Source organism: Symphalangus syndactylus, chromosome 2, assembly GCF_028878055.3.
Source record: "Symphalangus syndactylus isolate Jambi chromosome 2, NHGRI_mSymSyn1-v2.1_pri, whole genome shotgun sequence".
Taxonomy (NCBI): domain Eukaryota; kingdom Metazoa; phylum Chordata; class Mammalia; order Primates; family Hylobatidae; genus Symphalangus; species Symphalangus syndactylus.
Genome location: NC_072424.2, coordinates 127560050 through 127584403, shown reverse-complemented (window position 1 = coordinate 127584403; position 24354 = coordinate 127560050). Strand labels below are relative to the sequence as shown.

The 24354-nt window shown below is 43.0% G+C and overlaps 1 protein-coding gene across 5 annotated transcripts in view; it reads right to left on the bottom strand.

Annotated features, from left to right (window-relative positions):
* The window catches only part of PCMT1 (protein-L-isoaspartate (D-aspartate) O-methyltransferase), a 65040-nt gene extending 40695 nt beyond the window's left edge, over positions 1–24345 (bottom strand). For 2 of the 5 annotated variants that reach the window (XM_063632456.1, XM_063632462.1), the window contains exon 1: positions 23827–24084. In XM_063632456.1, coding sequence (XP_063488526.1) covers positions 23827–24055 — 229 coding nt within the window. In that variant the 5' untranslated portion in view covers positions 24056–24084. Of the gene's footprint in view, positions 1–23826 lie in introns of all 5 variants that reach the window. The other 3 variants (XM_055267294.2, XM_055267306.2, XM_055267316.2) reach the window with 3 other exon arrangements.
* Between the last annotated feature and the right edge of the window lie 9 nt (positions 24346–24354).

Sequence of the window (24354 nt, the reverse complement as noted above, 5' to 3'; positions counted from 1 at the left end):
TGGGGGTGGGAGTGGGGGTAATCATTGATATGCTGATGCCATTTTCCGATTTAAGAAATCCTATAGAAGGATCAAAGTTAAGGGGTAAAAAGGTAAGTTATCTGTTCAGTTAGGGGCTTCAGATCATACAACTGGAGATATTCTGTAGTCAGCTGGACACATGGATCTGGAGCTCAGGAAAGAGATCTAGAATAAAGATTTCTATCTATTATGGATCACAACTGAAGCAATCAAAGTGAATTCAAAGTGGCCAGAGAATAAATAGAGAAGACAAACAAAGCCAACATCTAAAAGATATGCAAAGAAAACAGAGCCATCAAAGATGATGAGCAGTCACAGAGGCAGGATGAAGACCAGACCATACTGTTGTAGAGCCAGGAGAAGTGAATTTCTCAAGAAGGAAAGCAAGATCAATAATATATATTTGCCTTCCCCAACAATTAGTTGAGATTAAGGCCGGGTGCAGCGGCCCATGCCTGTAATCTCAAAGCCTGGGGAGGCCAACAGGGAGGATAGCTTGAGCCCAGGGGCTTGAGACCAGGCAAGGCAACATAGTGAGGCCCTGTCTCCACAAAAAAAAAAAAAAAAAAAAAAAATTAATTAGCTGGGGATCATGGCACAAGCATGTAGTCATAAATACTCAGGAGGCTGAGGTGGGAGAATTGCTTGAGCCCAGGAGTTTGAGGTTATAGTGAGGTATGATCATACCACTGCACTCCAGCCTGAGTGAGAAAGCATGACCCTGTCTCAAGGCCAGGCATGGTAGCTCACACCTGTAATTCCAGTACTTTGGGAGGCCCAGGCAGGCAAATTACTCAAGGTCAGGAGTTTGAGACCAGCCTGTCCAACATGGTGAAACCCCATCTCTACTACAAATTCAAAAATTAGCCAGGTGTGGTGGCGCACACCTGTAATCCCAGCTACTCAGGAGGCTGAGACAGGAGAACTGCTTGAACCCGGAGGCTGAAGTGGCAGTGAGCCAAGATCGTGCCACTGAACTCCAGCCTGCGTGACAGAGTAAGACTTGGTCTCAAAAAAAATAAAAAGAGGCTGGGCGCGGTGGCTCACGCTTGTAATCCTAGCACTTTGGGAGGCCGAGGTGGGCGGATCACGAGGTCAGGAGATCGAGACCACAGTGAAACCCTGTCTCTACCACGGTGAAACCCCGTCTCTACTAAAAAATACAAAAAATTAGCCGGACGTGGTGGCGGGCGCCTGTAGTCCCAGCTACTCGGAGAGGCTGAGGCAGGAGAACGGCGTGAACCCGGGAGGCAGAGCTTGCAGTGAGCCGAGATTGCGCCACTGCACTCCAGCCTGGGCGACAGAGCAAGACTCCGTCTCAAAAAAATAAATAAATAAATATATAAATAAATAAATAAATAAATAAATAAAATAAACAATAAAAAGAATCCTGCACAAACACGTGCTAACTTCCCTTTTCCTCCCCACTACCAATATCATCATCCATTAAAGAAGGTGCAGGGTGCTATACTAACAGGAGGGGGTACACAATGAACTCTGTCCACAAAATGCCTAAAAGTAGGAAAAAAAAAAAAAAAAACCAATGCCATTCAAAACCAATGTAAAAAGAAAACTAAATGCAAATAAAAACATTTCTGCTGATTAAACAAAACCAGTATTTAAAACTATACTCTAAGAAAATGTGCCAGGAAGTAAACATATTACCAGGAAGAATTAACTTCAAAATACATTCTAATGAAACTATTATATTTTAAAGGAAAGGAAAAAAATTCTCAAAACATCAAGGTAAAAATAATTAGCCAGGCCGGTGCAGTGGCTAACGTCCACAATCCTAGCACTTTGGGAGGCTGAGGCAGGCGGATCACTTGAGGTCAGGAGTTCAAGACCAACAGGGCCAACATGGCGAAACCCCATCTCTACTAAAAATACAAAAATTTGCTGGACGTGGTGGCACATGCCTGTAATCCCAGCTCCTCAGGAGGCCGAGGTACAAGAATCGCTTGAACCCAGGAGGAGGAGGCTGCAGTGAGCTGACATCGCGCCACTGTACTCAAGCATGAGCAACAGAGCAAGGCTCTGTCTTTAAAAAAAATTAAAAAAGAAAAAAAAAATTAGCCGTGCATGGTGGTGCATGTCTGTGATCCCAGCTACTCAGAGGCTAAGGTGGGAGGATTGCTTGAGCCTGGGAGGCGGAGGTTGCAGTGAGTCAAAATCATGCCACTGTGCTCCAGCCTGAGTGACAGGGTGAGACTCCATCTCAAAAAAAAAAAAAAAAAAATCAAGACAAGAAGATCAAATTACCTATTATAATAAGAATTTTAAAAATTAGGGGCCAGGCGCAGTGGCTCATGCCTGTAATCCGAGCACTTCGGGAGGCCAAGGCAAAAGGATTGCTTAAACCTAGGAGCTCAAGACCAGCCTGGGCAACATGGGGAGACCCCGTTTCTTTAAAAAACTTTGAAAATTAGCCAGGTATGGTGCCATGTGCCTGTGGTCCCAGCTACTTGGAGGCTGAGGTGGCAGGATCACTTAAGCTCAGTAAGTTGAGGCTACAGTGAGCCTTGATCATGCCACTGTACTCCAGCCTGGGCAACAGAGCAAGACCCTGTCTCAAAACACAAACAAACAGGTCGGGCATGGTGGCTCATGCCTGTAATCCCAGCACTTTGGGAGGCCAAGGTGGGTGGATCACCTGAGGTCAGGAGTTTAAGAACAGCCTGGCCAACATGGTGAAATCCTATCTCTACTAAAAATACAAACATTAACCGGGTGTGGTGGTGCACACCTGTTATCCCAGCTACTCAGAAGGCTGAGGCAGGAGAATCGCTTGAACCTGGGAGGCGGAGGTCACAGTGAGCCAAGATCGCGCCACTGCACTCCAGCATGGGTGACAGAGCGAGACTTCGTCTCAAAACAAACAAACAAATGAACAAAAAATTAGGTCACTACAGGTTTCTTAAGAGCAACAAATAAGCCGGATGCAGTGGCTACGTCTGTAATCCCAGCAATTTAGAAAGCCAAGGTGGGTGGATCACTTGAGTCCAGGAGCTCGAGACCAGCCTGGGCAACATGAAGAGACCCCCATCTCTACAAAAAAACTTAAAAAATTAGCTGGCCGTAGTGACGCATACCTGTAGACCCAGCTACTCAGGGGGCTGAGGTGGGAGGATTGCTTCAGCCTGGGAGGTCAAGGCTTCAGTATGCCCTGATCATGCCACTGCACTCTAGCCTGGGTGACAGAGTGAGACCCTGTCTCAATAAATAAAAATAAAAATTAAGAGCAAGATTCAAAGCAAAGTAAGAATAAAGCAGCATTTTCAAGAAATTCAAGGAAAGAAAGTGCAAGTCAATCATAAAAAGGAGTGAACGGCTAGGTGCGGTGACTCATGCCTATAATCCCAGCACTGTGGGAGGCCAAGGTAGGAGGATCACTTGAGCCCAAGAATTGAAGACTAGCAAAAAAAAAAAAAAAAAAAAAAAAAGGAGCAAATTACTGATATACCCAACATGAATGAATCTCTTTTTTTTGAGACAGAGTCTTCCTCTGTCACCCAGGCTGGAGTGCAGTGTCGTGATCTTGGCTCACTGCAACTTGCCTCCTGGGTTCAAGCGATTCTCCTGCCTCAGCCTCCGAAGTAGCTGGAATTATAAACGCCTGCCACCACGCCCAGCTAAGTTTGGTATTATTAGCACAGACGGGGTTTCAATGTGTTGGCCAGGATGGTCTCGAACTCCTGACCTCGTGATCCACCCGCCTCAGCCTCCCAAAGTGCTGAGATTACAGATGTGAGCCACCACCCTCAGCTTGAATGAATCTCAAAATCTCCTTAAGCTGATTAGCAACTTCAGCAAAGTCTCAGGATACAAAATCAATGTACAAGCATTCTTGTACACCAATCACAGACAAACAGAGAGCCAAATCATGAGTGAACTCCCATTCACAATTGCTTCAAAGAGAATAAAATACCTAGGAATCCAACTTACAAGGGATGTGAAGGACCTCTTCAAGGAGAACTACAAACCACTGCTCAATGAAATAAAAGAGGATACAAACAAATGGAAGAACATTCCATGCTCATGGGTTGGAAGAATCAATATCGTGAAAATGGCCATACTGCCCAAGGTAATTTATAGATTCAATGCCATCCCCATCAAGCTACCAATGACTTTCTTCACAGAATTGGAAAAAACTACTTTAAAGTTCATATGGAACCAAAAAAGAGCCCGCATCGCCAAGTCAATCCTAAGCCAAAAGAACAAAGCTGGAGGCATCACGCTACCTGACTTCAAACTATACTACTAGTCTACAGTAACCAAAACAGCACGGTACTGGTACCACAACAGAGACATAGATCAATGGAACAGAACAGAGCCCTCAGAAATGATGCCGCATATCTACAACTATCTGATCTTTGACAAACCTGACAAAAACAAGAAATGGGGAAAGGATTCCCTATTTAATAAATGGTGCTGGGAAAACTGGCTAGCCATATGTAGAAAGCTGAAACTGGATCCCTTCCTTACACCTTATACAAAAATTAATTCAAGATGGATTAAAGACTTAAATGTTAGACCTAAAACCATTAAAATCCTACAAGAAAACCTAGGCAATACCATTCAGGACATAGGCGTGGGCAAGGACTTCATGTCTAAAACACCAAAAGCAATGGCAACAAAAGCCAAAATTGACAAATGGGATCTAATTAAACTAAAGAGCTTCTGCACAGCAAAAGAAACTATCATCAGAGTGAACAGGCAACCTACAGAATGGGAGAAAATTTTTGCAACCTACTCATCTGACAAAGGGCTAATATCCAGAATCTACAATGAACTCAAACAAATTTACAAGAGAAAAACAAACAACCCCATCAAAAAGTGGGCAAAGGACATGAACAGACACTTCTCAAAAGAAGACATTTATGCAGCCAAAAAACACATGAAGAAATGCTCATCATCACTGGCCATCAGAGAAATGCAAATCAAAACCACAGTGAGATACCATCTCACACCAGTTAGAATGGCCATCATTAAAAAAGCAGGAAACAACAGGTGCTGGAGAGGATGTGGAGAAATAGGAACACTTTTACACTGTTGGTGGGACTGTAAACTAGTTCAACCATCGTGGAAGTCAGTGTGGCGATTCCTCAGGGATCTAGAACTAGAAATACCATTTGACCCAGCCATCCCATTACTGGGTATATACCCAAAGGACTATAAATCATGCTGCTATAAAGACACATGCACACGTATGTTTATTGCGGCACTATTCACAATAGCAAAGACTTGGAACCAACCCAAATGTCCAACAACGATAGACTGGATTAAGAAAATGTGGCACATATACACCATGGAATACTATGCAGCCATAAAAAATGATGAGTTCATGTCCCTTTGTAGGGACATGGATGAAACTGGAAAACATCATTCTCAGTAAACTATCGCAAGGACAAAAAACCAAACACCGCATGTTCTCACTCATAGGTGGGAATTGAACAATGAGAACTCATGGACACAGGAAGGGGAACATCATACTCCGGGGACTGTTGTGGGGTGGGGGGAGGGGGGAGGGATAGCATTAGGAGATATACCTAATGCTAAATGACAAGTTAATGGGTACAGGAAATCAACATGGCACATGGATACATATGTAACAAACCTGCACATTGTGCACATGTACCCTAAAACCTAAATTATAATTAAAAAAAAAAAAAAAAAAAAAAAAACAAAAGCACTAATCTAAGTGAAAGAAGCCAGGCGAGGAGACTACATATGATTCCATTTTTAACACATTTCTAGAAAAGCCAAAACCATAGTGGTAGAAGGCCCATCTGTAGTTGCTAGGGGTAGGAGAAGGGAGGAGACTAATTACAAAGAGACACCAGAGAACTTTTTGGGTGAAAGAAGCATTCTATAGCAGAGATCAGCAAACAACTGTAAAGGTCCAAATAGTAAATATTTTAGGATTTGCAAGCCATATAATCTCTGTTGCAACTACTAAGCACTACCACTGTGATGCAAGAACAGCCAGAAACACTACATAAATGCAAATGTGGCTGTGTTCCAATAAAAATTTATAAAACCAGGCAGCAGGCCAAATTTTGTCTGTGGCCTGTAGTTTGCTGACCCATGTTCTACATCATAATGAAGTTGGTGGTTACACATTGTTTGTCACATTTTTCAAATTGTATTCTTACAATTGGTGAATTTTTATATAACTTATACCTCAATAAAGCTGATTTTTTTAAGCGTAAGCCAACGATTTTATACCCAGCCAAGCTGTCCTTCAAATATCAAGGTTATAGGAAGGAAAAAAACATTTTGAATATGCAGGAACTCAGAGAATGCTGTATACACAAGCCCTTTCTGAGGAATCTTCTAGAGGATGTGTTTCATCTAACCAAGAGATAACCAGGGATATGTTGGCAAAGGACACATACCCAATTTTATAGCAAAGACAAAAATAAGGATACGAACATGGGTGAAATAATAGCACTTAAATGTTATATGTTCTGACAAAGTAGAAAGAATACAACTAAAAACAATGGGAGGAGGAAAAAAGGGAAAGTAGAATTAGATCACTGACTGTTGTACAGGTAATAGAAGGAATCAAAGGATACCATTTCATACTGATAAACCAGATAGTAAAAAAAAAAAAAAATTTATTTTTTTTTTTTGAGGCAGAGTTTCACTCTTGTTGCCCAGGCTGGAGTTCAGTGGCACGATCTCCGCTCACTGCAAGCTCCACCTCCCAGGTTCAAGCAATTCTCCTGCCTCAGCCTCCTAAGTAGCTGGGATTACAGGTGCCCACGGCCACACCCAGCTAATATTGTATTTTTAGTAGAGGTGGAGTTTCACCATGTTGGTCAGGCTGGTCTCAAACTCCTGACACCTCAGGTGATCCACCTTCCTCGTCCTCCCAAAGTGCTGGTATTACCGGTACGAGCCATCGTGCTTAGCAAAAAAAAAATAAAAAATAAAAAATAAAAAAATGAGGTCAATCAATGACACTATAAAAGATATAAATACAAACTTTCCAAATAACAATGAATATTTTTTAAAATTAGCAAAAAAGGCACATCAAATAGAGAAAACAATGTAAATAGTAATAAACTAGCAAAGACAAACTTAGATGGTCTTTCCATCTTAAAATATAAATTTTGGATAAATTACCCAAATAGAGGCCAGGCGTGGTGGCTCATGCCTGTAATCCCAGCAATTTGGGAGGACGAGGTGGGCAGATCATGAGGTCAGGAGATCAAGACCATCCTGGCTAACAATGTGAAACCCTGTCTCTACTAAAAATACAAAAAATTAGCCGGGCGTGGTGGCAGGCACCTGTAGTCCCAGCTACTCGGGAGGCTGAGGCAGGAGAATCACTTGAACCTGAGAGCAGAGGTTGCAGTGAGCCGAGAATGCGCCATTGCACTCCATCCTGGGCGACAAGAGTGAAACTCCGTCTCAAAAAAAAAAAAAAAAAAAAAAAAAAAAAGAAAATATTATTTCTACACAAAGAAGCGTAGGCAAGCTACCCAAATAGGTCATTAGAATAAAACACTGAAAGCATTTTTTAATTTTCATTTATTTATTTTTTGAGACGGAGTCTCGCTCTGTCCCCCAGGCTAGAGTGCAGTGGCACGATCTCGGCTCACTGCAACCTCCGCCTCCCGGGTTCAAGCCATTCTCCTGCCTCAGCCTCCCAAGTAGCTGGGACTACAGGCGCCCGCCACCACGCCCAGCTAATTTTTTGTATTTTTAGTAGAGACGGGGTTTCACCATGTTAGCCAGGATGGTCTCAATCTCCTGACCTCGTGGATCTGCCCACCTTGGCCTCCCAAAGTGCTAGGATTACAGGCATGAGCCACTGCACCTGGGCGCATTATTTTATTTTATTTATTTATTTATTTAGAGATGGAGTCTCACTCTGTCGCCAGGCTGGAGTGCAGTGGCGTGATCTAGGCTCACTGTAAGCTCCGCCTCCTGGGCTCACGCCATTCTCCTGCCTCAGCCTCCCGAGTAGCTGGGACTACAGGCGCCGGCCACCATGCCCAGCTAATTTTTGTATTTTTAGTAGAGATGGGGTTTCACCGTGTTAGCCAGGATGGTCTCAATCTCCTGACCTCGTGATCTACCCGCCTCGGCCTCCCAAAGCGCTGGGATTATAGGCCTGAGCCACCACGCCCAGCCCCATTTTTTAATTTTTAAAAAGATATGGTCTGGCTTTGTTGCCCAGGCTGGAGTGCAGTGGCACCATAATAGCTTACTATAACCTCAGACTCCTGAGTTCAAGTGCTCTTCCTGCCTTAGCCACCCCAACACCTAGGCCTACATGTGCTTGCCACCACACTCGGCTAATTTTTAAAAGTTTTTTTTTTTAGAGAGTGGGTCTTGCTATGTTGCCCAGGCTGGTCTCAAATTCTTGGCCTCAAGTGATCCTCCCACCTCAGCTGAGATTACGAGTGTGAGCCCCTGTCCCTAGCCTGAAAGCATTTTTTTTTAAGTTTTAAAAGCAGAGTAATAATAGCAGTGATATTCGCTTAATGTTTACCATGTGAAAGATACAGTTCTAATAAACAGAATCTTATGTTGTCTCAAATAAGCCTATAAAGTAGGCACTATTATTATTTCATTTGACAGATCATAACATTGAGGTTAGAAAGACTAGTTAAGTAGTCCAAGATAACAGAGCAAATAAGGGGTAGGGTTACTCAAATTAAGATGTTAGATTTCTATTATCACTTCACTATACTGTTACTAACATATTCAAATAGCTTAGTGAGTTCTACTAATTCATTTCCCAAAATAATTCTTGAGTGGTTCATTTCCCCTGAAATTAATTCAAATTCCAGAGGGTGATTCATAGACTCTCAAAGTCACAAGAGGCTTTAGGAGCCATTGAGTCTAACTTCATAAATTGGTACCATATTCTCTTCTAAAAGAGTTCCATTATTGTGGTTCCTAACTAGCTCATTCAGACCACTCTGATTATTAAGACAATTTCCCTGTATTAAGATGAATCTCCCTTTTCATAATTCACTCACATGAAACTCTTAGTGTTATTCTCTAAAGCCACAAAGAATATATTGAATTTCTATCTAGTCAACCATTTTTTACATAAAGATAAATCATGACTACCTCAAGCTTTATTTTTTTCAAGTTAGGCAGCTTCACTCAACACTGCCAATTACTCATCAATTTTTGAAACCATCATCATATTCACTGTATTCATTCTTCTCTAGATGGATACTTAAAGTATGACATCTTAAAGATTTTACTTGAGGCACATTCTAAAAATCAAAGTAAATTAATCACTTCCTTCAAGCTCAGTAATATACTTCTATCAAATTTATGTGAGCTTCTTTGGCTCTATAGATATGAAGGCACATGGAAGTTACTAAAAACTCTAAATTGTTATTAATAGCATGCCATCAGTCATTTATTAAAAAGCTGAACCCTAGGCCAGGTGCAGTGGCTCACGCCTGTAATCTCAGCACTTTGGGAGGCCGAGGCGGGCAGATCACGAGGTCAGGAGATCGAGACCATCCTGGCTAACACGGTGAAACCCCATCTCTACTAAAAATACAAAAAATTAGCCGGGTGTGGTGGCGGGCGCCTGTAGTCCCAGCTACTCGGGAGGCTGAGGCAGGAGAATGGCGTGAACTCGGGAGGCGGAGCTTGCAGTGAGCCGAGATCACGCCACTGCACTCCAGCCTGGGGGACAAAGCCAGACTCTGTCTCAAAAAAAAAAAAAAAAAAAAAAGCTGAACCCATCAAGCCTCAGAATAAAGCTTTTTTAGGCATTACTGGGTGGTTTCCAAAATTTTCACAAGTTTCTTATTATTTATTTTTGCCCAGGATCCCGTGTTTTAAAAGATGCTTAAACCAAACTATTATATATTTACTAAGTTATTAAATAATTTTTCTATCGTTGGTAATCTACAATATATATAACTGCCAGCACCCTAAAATATTTCTAACAAACAGAAAAGTAATTTGATGTTTTACTTTGCATGTACAGGCTAATTAGGGGTAAACGTGCAATTACCATTAGGCTTTTCTGAAATACAGAACAGCTTGAGAGCCACCCATACCCGATCTGCTTGCCGCCCTAGGGTCTAAAGACCCTAATTAAATGACTATAATAATGGCTAATGTTGGTCCAAATATGCAACTGATCCAAATGAAAACAGGATTCAAAAAGGAGAATACAATAGAATCCAAGCTATCAGCCAAATAATAAAAACGTTGAAAAAATTAGGGTCATGGTAAGAAAAATACGTTTCTTTTCCCAACTTGAAGCGTGGGTGAAAACGGGCACAGAGGATAAATCAAATTCCAGGAAAAAAAACAAAAAAACTACACAAGAGTTATGATTTACATATAAGGAAAACTAAAATGTGGCAAGATTTAAAGCAACTGATGAAGCATTAAAAAAAAGGAAAAACATTTGACAGTCTTCAACAGTAGAAAGGTCTGTAATATAGGAAACAAAGGGCAGGGAATAAACTCAATACACTACATAGTTCAGCAAAGTATGGATACAGTTATAAATATTAATGATGGCTACTGATTTTCAACTTTTGAAATCAACAATAAGGTGCAGAAGATTTATTTACTGCTCAAAACAAAATGTAAATGTTATCAACTTTGACAATGTAAAAGAACTGTCAACCAATTACGAAATAAGAGCAGGAACTCCCTAATACCCTTTCTTACCAAGTGGACGGGTTAAGAGGTAGTCTCAGTTTATAAATTATGGAACAAGAAACACAGGTTAAAGTCTATTACTCAAAGTTACAAAGGTAACCACAAAAGAGGAACCAAAAACTATGATATAACTATATGAAGGAAGGGGATAGGTTTGTATCGTGTAAATACTCATCCATCTTGGCAAGAGGTCAGCAGATGATGTCTAAAGTAGATAAAACATGAAATATCAATTTAAGCATATGATTTAGAGATATGAAGATAATCACAAGAACCAAAAACAGTTAAAAGTGGTTCACTCTAAGCAACAAGTCTGGGAATGGGGAAGAATGTTGTTTTTCATTATAAGCACATCTTATTCTGTATCTTTTAAATATGTACATATATTACTTGATTAAAAATTAATATTCTCAATTCTCCTAACCTATCATAGATAGTATGTATGTGTATATATGTGTACACACACACAACCACCCTTACAATTAGCAAGATACAGCAAGTACTGCTTTACTTTCATAGTGATAAAATTTTATTTTGTGTGTGTGTGTGTGTGTGTGTGTGTGTGTGTGTATTTCATGTTTTATCTACTTTAGACATCATCTGCTGACCTCCTGCCAAGATGGATGAGTATTTACACAATACAAACCTATCCCCTTCCTTCATATAGTTATATCAGTTTTATATATGTGTACACACACACACACACACACACACACACACACACAATTTTCTTTTTACCTGCATCCTCTATAATCCAGTATATAGTGACAGAATTATTTGGGTGCATTCCCAATTAGTCTCCCTGTGATTATGTGAACCCTTACAATTAAGTTCTTGTCAATGGAACATATGTAAAAATTATGGATACAACTTCCAGATCATGCTCTTTTTGTTTTGTTTTGTTTTTTGAGATGGAGTCTCGCTCTGTGCCAGGCTAGAGTGCAGTGGTGTGATCTTTGCTCACTGCAACCTCCGACTCCCTGGTTCAAGCAATTGTCCTGCCTCAGCCTCCCGAGTAGCTGGGACTATAGGCACGCACCACCATGCCCAGCTATTTTTTGTATTTTTAGTAGAGACAGGGTTTCACCATGTTAGCCAGGATGGTCTCAATCTCCTGACCTCGTGATCCGCCCACCTCGGCCTCCCAAAGTGCTGGGATTACAGGCATGAGCCACTGCGCCTGGCCCAGATCATGCTCCTAAAAGGAATGGGTGTTTTCCTTTTTCTCCTGCTTACCTCCCCATTGGCTGGAAGAGGGAAATGGTGAAGGTAAACTATCTTTAACCTTGTAGATGAGGGAAAGAGCAGAGCAACAAGAGAGGAGTCTAGGTCTTCAGCACCATGGACCCACCATATTAGTCTTGAACTGTTTGGATTGCTATGGGAGAGAGAAACTTTTATTTTGTTTAGGGTATTGTGGTTTGGTCTTTGTTATAGCAACTGAACAATGTACCCTCATGCACAAGGCATATGAAGAGGCAAATAAGACCAGCCTGAAGAACGGGATTGGAGTTGGAGCATGCGAGTAAGCTATATAAGACTTTAAAAAGGCCTGGAAAGGTAAGCAAAAGGTGTTTACACCTGATACAGTAAGCATTAAGAAGCCTAAGCAGCAAAGTGACATAACAGAAATCAGTACACTAGGAAAATCAGTATAATGTGTAGAATGGATTGGATCTGAAGGGAGGGAAACTGAAAAGTATGACAACCAATCAGACACCAGGTATGTTACTCGTAAGTTTCAACTACAAACCTGTGCTGGGATGGTATCAATGAAAATATGGTGAAAGGGATGGCTATGAAAGGCATTTGTAAGAACTGCTGAGATGGCCGGGCGCGGTGGCTCATGCCTGTAATCCCAGCACTTTGGGAGGCTGAGGTGGGCGGATCACGACGTCAGGAGATCGAGACCATCCTGGCTAACATGGTGAAACCCCGTCTCTACTAAAAATACAAAAAATTAGCCGGGCGTGGTGGCGGGCGCCTGTAGTCCCAGCTACTCGGGAGGCTGAGGCAGGAGAATGGCGTGAACCCGGGAGGCGGAGCTTTCAGTGAGCCGAGATCGTGCCACTGCACTCCAGCCTGGGCGACAGAGCGAGACTCCGTCTCAAAAAAAAAAAAAAAGAACTGCTGAGTTAATTTGATGACAGCCTGAAAGAATCAGTGATTATTCTAAGATATATGATCTAAGGGAATAGAAAAATGCTGAAAACTCTGGCAGAAATAAAAAAATAAAGAGGGCCTGTGTTGGTATGAATCACTGAAAATACAGGTAAGAAAATAGGCCAGGCGCAGTGGCTCACGCCTGTAATCCCAGCACTTTGGGAGGCCGAGGTGGGTGGATCACCTGAGGTCAGGAGTTTGAGACCAGCCTGGCCAATATGGTAAAACCCCGTTTCTACTAAAAATATAAAAATTAGCCAGATGTGGCAGGCGCCCGTAATCTCTGCTACTCGGGAGGCTGAAGCAGGAGAATCACTTGAACAAGGGAGGCAGAGGTTGCAGTGAGCTGAGATCCCGCCACTGCACTCCAACCTGGGCAACAAGAACAAAACTCCATCTCAAAAAAAAAAAAGAAAAGAAAGAAAGAAAGAAAATAAGCTGCAGATGGATTTCAAGTCATATAGAAACTTTCTAAACTTCTTACAAGGTTACATCTAAATAAAAGAAATATTACCTTATTATATTAGTTTATAAGACTTGGATAGCTGTTAACCATCTACCCTACATTTCTTCTCTGCTATCAACATATCTGGAAAAACAGGCCGGGCGCGGTGGCTCACGCTTGTAATCCCAGCACTTTGGGAGGCCGAGGCGGGCGGATCACGAGGTCAGGAGATCGAGACCATGGTGAAACCCCGTCTCTACTAAAAATACAAAAAATTAGCCGGGCGTGGTGGCGGGTGCCTGTGGTCCCAGCTACTCGGAGAGGCTGAGGCAGGAGAATGGCGTGAACCCGGGAAGCGGAGGTTGCAGTGAGCCGAGATCGTGCCACTGCACTCCAGCCTAGGGGACAGAGCGAGACTCCGTCTCAAAAAAAAAAAAAAAAAAAAAAATATCTGGAAAAACAGTAAGAAATTACCAAAACTTTCACCTTTTTCTTCCCATTCAGAATGCTTAGGCATGATACATGCTAAGTAGAAGCTGAGACACTCCCAAAGTACTTTCTGTACTGCAAAAGTCTGAAAGGAATTAGTTTTAAATTCACAATATGGACGGGCACAGTGGCTCACGCCTGTAATCCCAGCACTTTGGGAGGCCCAGCTGGGCATATCACGAGGTCAAGAGATTGAGACCATCCTGGCCAACTTGGTGAAACCCTGTCTCTACTAAAAATACAAAAACTAGCTGGGCATGGTGACATGTGCCTGTAATCCCAGCTATTCGGGAGGCTGAGGTAGGAGAATCACTTGAACCTGCGAGGCGGAGGTTGTGGTGAGGCGAGATTGCGCCATTGTACTCTAGCCTGGGCAACAAGAGCGAAACTCCATCTCAAAAAAGAAAAAAAAAATTCACAATGTAATTAAGGAAGAATTTTATGTGATGGCAGGTTATGGTAAGGCATATTCTTGGCCGGGCACGGTGGCTCAGGCCTGTAATTCCAGCACTTTGGGAGGCCGAGGAGGGCGGATCACAAGGTCAGGAGATCGAGACCATCCTGGCTAACATGGTGAAACCCCATCTCTACCAAAAATACAAAAAATTAGCTGGGCAAGGTGGTGGGCGCCTGTAGTCCCAGCTACTTGGGAGGCTGAGGCAGGAGAATGGCATGAACCCCGAGGGGCGGAGCCTGCAGTGAGCCGAGATCACGCCACTGCACTCCAGCCTGGGCGACAGCAAGACTCAGTCTACAAAAAAAAAAAAAAAAAAGCATATTCTCTTTTTTGTTTGTTTGTTTTTTTTTTTTTTTTTTTTTTTTTTTTTTTGAGAAGTCTCGCTCTGTCGCCCAGGCTGGAGTGCAGTGGCACAATCTTGGCTCACTGCAAGCTCCACCTCCCAGATTCACACCATTCTCCTGCCTCAGCCTCCCTAGTAGCTGGGACTACAGGCACCCGCCACCACGCCCGGCTAATTTTTTTTTTTTTTGTATTTTTTAGTAGAGACGGGGTTTCACCGTGTTAGCCAGGATGGTCTCGATCTCCTGACATCGTGATCCACCCGCCTCGGCCTCCCAAAGTGCTGGGATTACGGCGTGAGCCACCACGCCCGGCCAAAAAAAAAAAAGCATATTCTCTAAGTACCAGAGATTATTTTAAAATATGTACCTTTCTCTGCCAACCAATGGGGGAAAAAAAATAAAATGGATCTTTCACTATACCTTAATAACTTTTAACTGATACATAGTATTTAGATGTTATTTCTCAAAGGATATGTTCCTTGGATTCCTTTATATCTCTAACAAACTACAATGTTATACAAAACCTAAAATGCAGGTAACATTAGAAGTTAATGTTAAACTTCTGTAGCTGGCTACTAAAACACATACACTCCATAAGTAATTTCATGCAATCCATAACACTATTAAAAAGAAAAACACTGGGCCAGGCGCAGTGGCTAACGCCTGTAATCCCAGCACTTTGGAAGACCAAGGTGGGCAGATCACAAAGTCACGAGTTTAAGATCAGCCTGGCCAACGTGGTGAAACCCCATCTCTAGTAAAAATACAAAAATTAGCCAGGCGTGGTGGCACATGCCTGTAATCCTAGCTACTCAGGAGGCTGAGGCAGGAGAATTGCTTGAACCGGGGAAGTTGCAGTGAGCTGAGGTTGCGCCACCGCACTCCAGCCTGGATGACAGAGCAAGACTCTGTCTCAGAAAAAGAAAGAAAGAAAGAGAGAGAGAGAGAGAGAGAGAAAGAAAGAAAGAAAGAAAGAAAGAAAGAAAGAAAGAAAGAAAGAGAGAAAGAGAGAGAAAGAAAAAATTGGTCGGGCACAGTGGCTCACTCCTGTAATCCTAGCACTTTGGGAGGCCAAGTCGGGTGCATCACTTGAGGTCAGGAGTTCAAGGCCATCCTGGCCAACATGGTGAAACCCCATCTCTACTAAAAGTACAAAAATTAGCTGGGTTTGGTGGCATGTGCCTGTAGTCCCAGCTACTCGGGAGGCTAAGGCACGAGAATCACTTAAACCGGAGAGGCGGAGGTTGCAGTGAGCCGATATCACACCACTGCATTCCACCTTGGGCAACAGAGTGAGACTCTGTCTCAAAAAATAAAATATTTGTTTAAATCATAAAATCTAGGTACCAAGGGACCACTGGGGAAAAAAATCACAGAATCTTGGATTTGGAAGGGTCCTTAGAGATCTAGTGTACATTCAAATCTGATGACAAAATCCCTTCTACAATATCCCTTACACTGAAATGGTCAACCATTCTTTGCTTCAACATATTCGGTGACAGAAAACACTTTTTCAAAGCCAACTTTTTGATTGTTAGGATAGCTTTGTGAATACTTACTTACGATGAGCCAAAATCTGCCTCCCATTTGTCCTGGTTTGACCCTCTACTACATGACATTTCTTCAGATTTAAACACCACTGCTCCCTAAAGGCTTTGCTAAACCAAACCACCTCCATCCCTTCAAAGCACCATGTAAGATGCTGATCCTCTTGTTATCTTCATCACCCTTATCCAATAATCTTTAGTTTTACACTGCCACCCTGAAAGCATTTAACCAAAGCTAAATATAATATTAATAAAAATATTTTTGTAACAGCACAATCGAATCTTTCCCCTCCTACAGCCTAAGATCTCATTAACTAGAATGTAAATACAGCCAAGCATCAAGATCTACTGCAATCCAAAAGAACCTTCAGTGATGGCAGATCTATTCTCTATCTGCACTGTCCAACAGGGTGGTCACTAGCTCCATGTGGCTACTGAGCTCTTGAAATGTGGCTAGTATGACTAAAGATATAAATTTTTAATTTTAATTATTTATTTATTTTGAGACAGTTTCGCTCTTTCACCCAGGCTGGAGTACAATGGAGCGATATCGGGTCACTGCAACCTCTGCCCCCCAGGTTCAAGTGATTCTCCTGCTTCAGCCTCCGAGTAGCTGGGATTATAGGCTCCTGCCACCATGCCCAGCTAATTTTTGTATTTTTAGTAGAGACGGGTTTTCACATTGTTGGCCAGGCTGGTCTTGTACTCCTGACTTCAGGTGATCCACCCACCTCGGCCTCCCAAAGTGCTAGGATTACAGGCATGAGCCACCATGCCCGGCCAATTTTATTTATTTTTATATAATTTAAATTTAAATATACACATAGGATTTCAAGTTTACTTACTAGTACCTATCCATAAGACTGGCTTGAAATAAGTCAAAATGAGAAGGCCTCTGGACTCTGAGGCTCCAATTTCTTAACGATTTTACTAGCTGGTTCTATTTTTCCCATGTACATACAAAAGTAGTGGAATATTAAGACTAAATGCTGGCTGGGCGCAGGGGCTCATGCCTATAATCCCAGCAATATTGGAGACTGAGGCAGGTGGATCATTTTAGCCCAGGGGTTTGAGACCTGCCTGGGCAACATGGCAAAACCCCGCCTCTACCAAAAAAAAAAAAAAAAAAAAATAGCCAGGCATAGTGGTGTGCATCTGTAGTCCCAGTTACTCGGGAGGCTGAGATGGGGGTGTCGCTTGAACCCAGGAAACGGAGGTTGCAGTGAGCTAAGATCACGCCACTGCGCTCCAGCTTGGGCGACAGAAAGAGGCTCTGTCTCAAAAAAAAAAAAAGAAAAAAAAAAAAAGAAAGAATAAATGCTCTTTTCTACTAGCAACACCTACTAGTGGCTAAGAACTGGTGCTGTAGATAGAATTAGAAAATAATTTCATTAGTTACAAAAGTAAATGCTTTCAGGATATAAAAACTACAAATCATCGTAATTCTTGCATATTCAAATGCCTACTAAAAATCTCGACTTAAATGTCTTACAAGAAAAGCATTCCTCAAAATAATCTCCTGATCTCCCACAGTCCCCTCCTCACAGAATAAACGTGGCTGCTCACTCACTCACCATTTCCAATATAGAAAATGGCAAATCATTCCAGTTGCCAAGGCCTAAAACCTTGGTGTTGGATCCTTGCCTCCAACCTTTCTGCCAGATCCTAAATCCAAATCTGGAATTCGCTACTTCTTCTGCCTGGAATGCTTATCCCAAGTCTACCTGCATGATATGTGTCTACTCCTCCAGCAAATCTTTGGTCTAATGATACTTTACTGAGGCCTTCTCTACAACTATAAACCTACTGCCCCACACACTCTGTCCTCCCTCTCTACTTTGTCACTTATCATGTGACATACTATACTTGGCTGCTCCCATTAGAAGCTACAAGAGGGAGTGGATGTTTATTTTCTTCACTGCTGTATCTCCAGTGCCTGTCATATAGAAAGCACTCAAATATCAGCTGACTAAATGACAAATTCCATAAACATATATGTAAAATGACAAAATCAAGAATGCAAAAGAAACGTTAAGTAGAAATAACTGATCATTAGGGGAATGGTTTGAATTATTTTTACAAATAAAAATAGATAAAAGAACAATTGCTTTCAGTGGTCAGTAGTTTCCCTTTACCCACAGGGAATACGGTCCAAGACCCTTAATAGATGCCTGAAACCGCATACAGTACCAAAGCCCATACAGCCCATACAGATGCTCAACATTTTTTTTTTTGAGACAAGGTATTGCTCCATCACCCAGGCTTGAGTGCAGTGGCATGATCTTGGCTTACTGCACCCTCAACCTCTCGGGCTCAAGTGATCCTCCCATCTCAGCCTCCCACGTAGCTCATGTAGCTGAGACTGCAGGCACGCACCACAATGCGCAGCTAATTTTATTTTTTGTAGAGAAAATGACAAATGTTATTCTCACTATGTTGCCTAGGCTGGTCTCGAACTCCTGGACTGAAGCAATCCTCCTGCCTCAGCCTCCCAAAGTTCTGAGATTACAGGTGTGAGCCACCGCACTCGGCCCTCCTTAACTTATAAGAGGTGATGTGACAGGTTTACATCCAGTAAAGTAAAAAACTTGTAAGTCAAACTACTGTTAAGTCAGGGACCATCTGTATGTTGTTTTCTTCCTATACATAACATACCTATAATAAAGTTTAGTTTATAAATTAGGCACAATTAAGAAATTAACAAAAATAATGAATAAAATAGAACAAGTATAATTACATGCCAGCACCATTATTCTTGCACTTTGGGTCCATTATTAAGTAAAATAAGGATTATTTGGACACAAGCCCTGTGATACCATGACAGTCACTGCTAACCAAATAGGCTACTAAGTGACAAACAGGCAGGTAGTGTAGACAGCATGGATATGCTGAACAAAGGGATGATTCATGTCACGGGCAGGATCAAGTGGGACGTCCAGAGAGTTCCTCACGCTACTCAAAATGGCACACAATTTAAAACTTATGAATTGCTTGTTTCAGGAATTTTCCATTTAATATTTTCAGACCTCAGTTGACTTGGGGTAACTGAAACTTCAGAAAGCAAAACCATGGGATAAGGGAGGGACTACTGTATAGCATTTGAAGCCTATCCATTAAGTTAACCTCCCACAAACCCTCTGGTTTAAATATCCCTGCTCCAGAACATCACCTCACCTACTCTGGCTATCTTCCTAAATTTTACCATGGCTTGAAATTATCTGAATACAAGTAAAAAGTAAACTCTAATATAAACATTATTTAAACAGTCACATTCCCTGGATTAAGCAGGCTCACAGTTTTAAATTAAGCTAATTTGTTTCACGAGCACATTACCAGTCCATAATCATAAAATAATTGTATTTTTCATTTCTAGAGACCTGTGCTGCCCAATATGGTAACTACTGGATACATGTGGTTATTTCATTAAGTTAATTTTTTAAAAAATTGAATTTCAGTTCTTCAGTTGTCCACATTTCAAATGTCAAATGCCACATGTAGCTAGTAGCTACCACACTGGACAACATAGAGAACATCACCAAGCACTCTATAGGGCAAGACTGCTATAGACTTTTTCTAAAACATTATTCTAAAGCATAAAACTGATTTAGCTGAAATGCTGGCAGAATTCAACCTTATAATTTTCAATTCTCCATGTCACTGGTTCTCAAAATGTGGTCCCTGGACCAGCAGTGGCACCACTTACAAATCTGTTAGAAATACAAATTCTCAAGCTCCAGCAATCTGTGTTTTGAAAAGCTCTCCAGGTGATCCAGGAGATTTTGAAGCATCCTCAAGTTTTAGTCACTGTTCTAATTTACTTAAGAGTGGTTATAATACAAGCCATGACATAAGAAATCTACCATTACAATCTGAAATATTCTATAAATCATGCATCAACTATGAAATCACACAACCATATTTGTATTATGATAGATTCTAATACAAAAGGAAAACAAAATATTCTTAACAAATTATATTAAGCTTCATTTCTTTAAAAAAAAAAAAAAAAAAAACCATTGGCCGGGCGCAGTGGCTCACGCCTGTAATCCCAGCACTTTGGGAGGCTGAGGCAGGCGGATCACCTAAGGTTGGGAATTCAAGACCAGCCTGACCAACATGGAGAAATTTTGTCTCTACTAAAAATACAAAATTAGCTGGGCGTGGTGGCACCTGCCTGTAATCCCAGCTACTCGGGAGGCTGAGGCAGGAGAATTGCTTGAACCTGGGAGGCAGAGGTTGTGGTGAGCCGAGATCGCACCATTGCACTCCAGCCTGGGGAACAAGAGCGAAACTGTCTCAAAAAAAAAAAAAAAAAAAAAAACATTAAAACTGTAATTTCCTTCCTCTTCTAGTAAGCAGGCCCCTTTTCATTTCAACATCAACATAATCACATTTTTATATTTTTCTAAGATTTCAATTAAAAGCTTTTAATTTAGGAAGAATATACACAGTAGAATAATGAGGAAGGAAGGCAATATTTTCAAATTTTATGTCAATTGCAATTTTCACATGAGCAAATATTACTTTTATAATAAGCTAATAAAAAGAAGTCTATTAGCTGAATTACCTCAGCAAGAAGTTGAAACTAAAGTTGCACAAGTGTTACAAAAGAGGCTAAACAACTATACTACTCTAATTTCCTCTTACCAATCATAAATCTAGTATAAAACTATTTGCAAAATCAACATCTATGTATGTTAAATATTCCTTATTAAATTTCCTGACAGAAAAAGATCCTTAGAAATTTCAGCTAAGAACAGTAATGCAATACATTAAAGTGATTATGAAACCACTGGGAAAAGATCTATCTAGTCTTGGCTTACCACAAATTTGGCCCAAAAAGGAGAGACTTTAAGAGCCTGATTGATTACAAATTTCTGCCACAGCCAAGTGCCTACTATGATAACCTACTGGTGGAAAATTACTTAATCACAATTTGTGTACAAAATGTTTCAGGCACATATACTGCAATAGAAGGCACTGAGATCATGTTAAGGGATTTCGTAAAAATATTTACAACATATTCAGCTTATGTGCCATCCATGAGAACCCAAATCATACTTCATACTACTGTTGTAGCACATAAATGTCCATTTCCAATCAAGCATCATTGCATAAAATGAACCTGACAATGCTTAACAAAATATTGACATCTAGGCTGGGCATGGTGGCTCACGCCTGTAATTCAAAAACTGTGGGAGGCCGAGGCAGGCAGATCACCTTAGGTCAAGAGTTCGAGACCAGCCTGGCCAACATGGTGAAACCCTGTTTCTACTAAAAATACTAAAAATTAGCCAGGCGTGGTGGTGGGCGCCTGTAATCCCAGCTACTCAGGAGGCTGAGGCAGAAGAATCGCTTGAACCCAGGAGGTAGAGGTTGCAGTGAGCCAAGATCACGCCATTGCACTCCAGCTTGGGCAACAAGAGCAAAACTCTGTCTCAAAAAAAAAAATGTTGATATCTAAACTTTCACCATGGCCAGATGCGGTGGCTCACTCCTGTAATCCCAAAATTTTGGGAGCCTGAGTCCAACAAATCGCTTGAGTCCAGGAGTTCAAGACCAGCCTGGGCAACATGGCAAGACCCCATCTCATAAACTACCAAAAAAAAAAAAAAAACCCAACAAAAATTAGCCTGGCATGGTGGCACCCCTGTACTCAGGAGGCTGAAGTGGGAAAATCGCTTGAGCACGGAAAGCAGGGGCTGCAGTGAACCAAGCTCACGCCACTGCACGCCAACCTGGGTGACAGTGAAACCCTGTCTAAAAAAAATAAACATTCTCTGTTAACCAAACACTAAAGACTCAGTTTCCACATTAAGTATTATCCCTCCACCAAAAAAAATTCAAAATGACTAATATATTAAGTACTGGCCAGGCCCGGTGGTTCACGCCTATAATCCCAGCACTTTGGGAGGCTGAGGTGGGCGGATCACAAGGTCAGGAGTTCGACATCAGCCTGGACAACATCGTGAAACCCCCTCTCTACTAAAAATACAAAAATTAGCCAGGCGTGCTGGCGGGCGCCTGTAGTCCCAGCTACTCAGCAGGCTGAGACAGGACAATTGTTTGAACCTGGGAGGCGGAGGTTGCAGTGAGCTAAGACCGCACCATTGCACTCCAGTCTGGGCTACAGAGGGAGTCTCTGTCTCAAAAAAAAAAAAAAAAAGTACCAACTATGTGCCAAACAGTACTCCTAATTTCTCTCAATCACCTTTGTCTGTGTAGCACAGATTTAGGCATATAACGGACACTTAAAGGGCATTTATGAAAAAAAGGGATGACTATTAAATTCTTAGAGAAGATTCAAAAAAAAAATTTTTTTTTTTTTTTTTGAGACGGAGTTTCCGCCCTTGTTGCCCAGGCTGGAGTGCAGTGGCAAGCTCTTGGCTCACTGCAACCTCCCCGTCCCGGGTTCACGCGATTCTCCTGCCTCAGCCTCACAAGTAGCTGGGATTACAGGCAGGCACCACCACGCCCGGCTAATTTTTGTATTCTTAGTAGAGACGGGGTTTTCACCATGTCGGCCTGGCTGGTCTCGAACTCCTGAACTCAGGTAATCCAACCGCCTCGGCCTCCCAAAGTGCTGGCATTACAGGCATAAGCCAACGAGCCCGGCCAAAAAAAATTTTTTTAATGGTGCCAGCCCTTAAGGAAATTACAAATCGAGTTGGGAGATAAGACAAACACATGAAAAGCTAAGTAACACAGGACAATTAAAAATACCATGTGACAAGATATGACTACTGCATAGTAGCAAAGAATGCTATAAATTCTGACCAGAGAGATTATTATAGACTGCGGCCCTTGTAGTCTCCCAACAAAACGGGGACGCTATATTTCGATTTAAAAAAAGAAAGTGACACAGCACTCATCCTATCCTAAAATTATCATCAGAAGAAGGAATACAGTAACTAAAGAGAGTGATATAAAGAAACTCCACACAAGGTTTTTAAAGCCTATGGTAGCCCTGAAAAAAGTTAGAATACCAGACACACAACCCTTTGCTGATCCAGGACCTGCAAAGGCTCCTGAAATACAAGTCTCTCAGGAACAGCATCCCCTGTTCTTCCTCCGCCCCCCACGGAGCTTTCCACTGGACAGCCGCCCGAGAAATTTCTCCCAGCATCTGCAATGGCAATACTCTCATCTTCCTCCCCTCGCCTGTATCAGACGGTGGCATCTCCCTCCAGGGGAAAAAACGGAGGGCGGGGGAGGCTGCATAAGAGGGAAAGCTTGCAGCGAGGTTGATTATGGAGGAGGAAGGTGAGAAAAAATGCAGGGGACGAGGGTGGGGTCTCCTGAGCGCCAGCCCACTCTCCATAAGGCCTAGCCCACACGCTCCCACCCCGAAGGCACGCCCCTCACAAGCCGGACCCGGACGCGGACCTGAGTGACAGCAGCACCACCTGTACTGCACTCCCTCCCCCAGGGCCTGCAGGGAGACGACTGCCCCTGCCCCCACCAGCAGCGGCCCCTGGTTCTTTCTCTCCCCTTCCAGTCCACGTCGTCGACGAATGACAGGTCCCGAGGGAGGCGACTGCAAGCGCACGCCGTTCGGGACTACCGGGGCAACTCTGCGCCGAAGCCCTCCAATAGGCGCGCGGGGGCAGACAGAACGTTCCGGACGGCCCAGGGGTACCCGGTCCAGGCCCAGCCTGCCCCAGCTGCCCTACAACGGGCGGAGGTGGCACTTACTGCGGAGATTGTGGATTAGCTCCGAGTGGCTGGCGCCGCCGGATTTCCAGGCCATCGCTAAGCACACTCGGAGCAGGTACAGAACCACCTTCAGCGCGACGACGGTGCCCAGCAGTTTTCCCAAGAGTGAGACCACCTCCCACACCGTCACCGCCCCGCTCGCGTCCCCGCTGTAGCTGCCGCTGTTACTGCCGTCGCCGCCGCTGCCGCCACTGCGCGCTCCCGGCATCCCCCGCGACACGCATGCGCTCTGTGACGCCGCGCGGCTTAGGGTGCGGCCGGGTGGGGCCGAGGGCGGGGGATGCGTGTGGCCCAGCAGCCCGCCCCTGTGGCTGCTGCGGCTGCCAGGGGACTGCAGGGATGTCGGGCTGAGTCAGCGCCACTGCCGCTGCTGCGTGTCCCTTTATGAGGCCTCGGACCGCACCTCCTTCGCCCTGCGGCCAGGCTCGGTAGCCTGATGAGTCGCGTTCCCCGCTGCGTCTCCGGTTACCGAGCGGGACGGCGGGATGGCGGGGTCGGTCTGTGCAG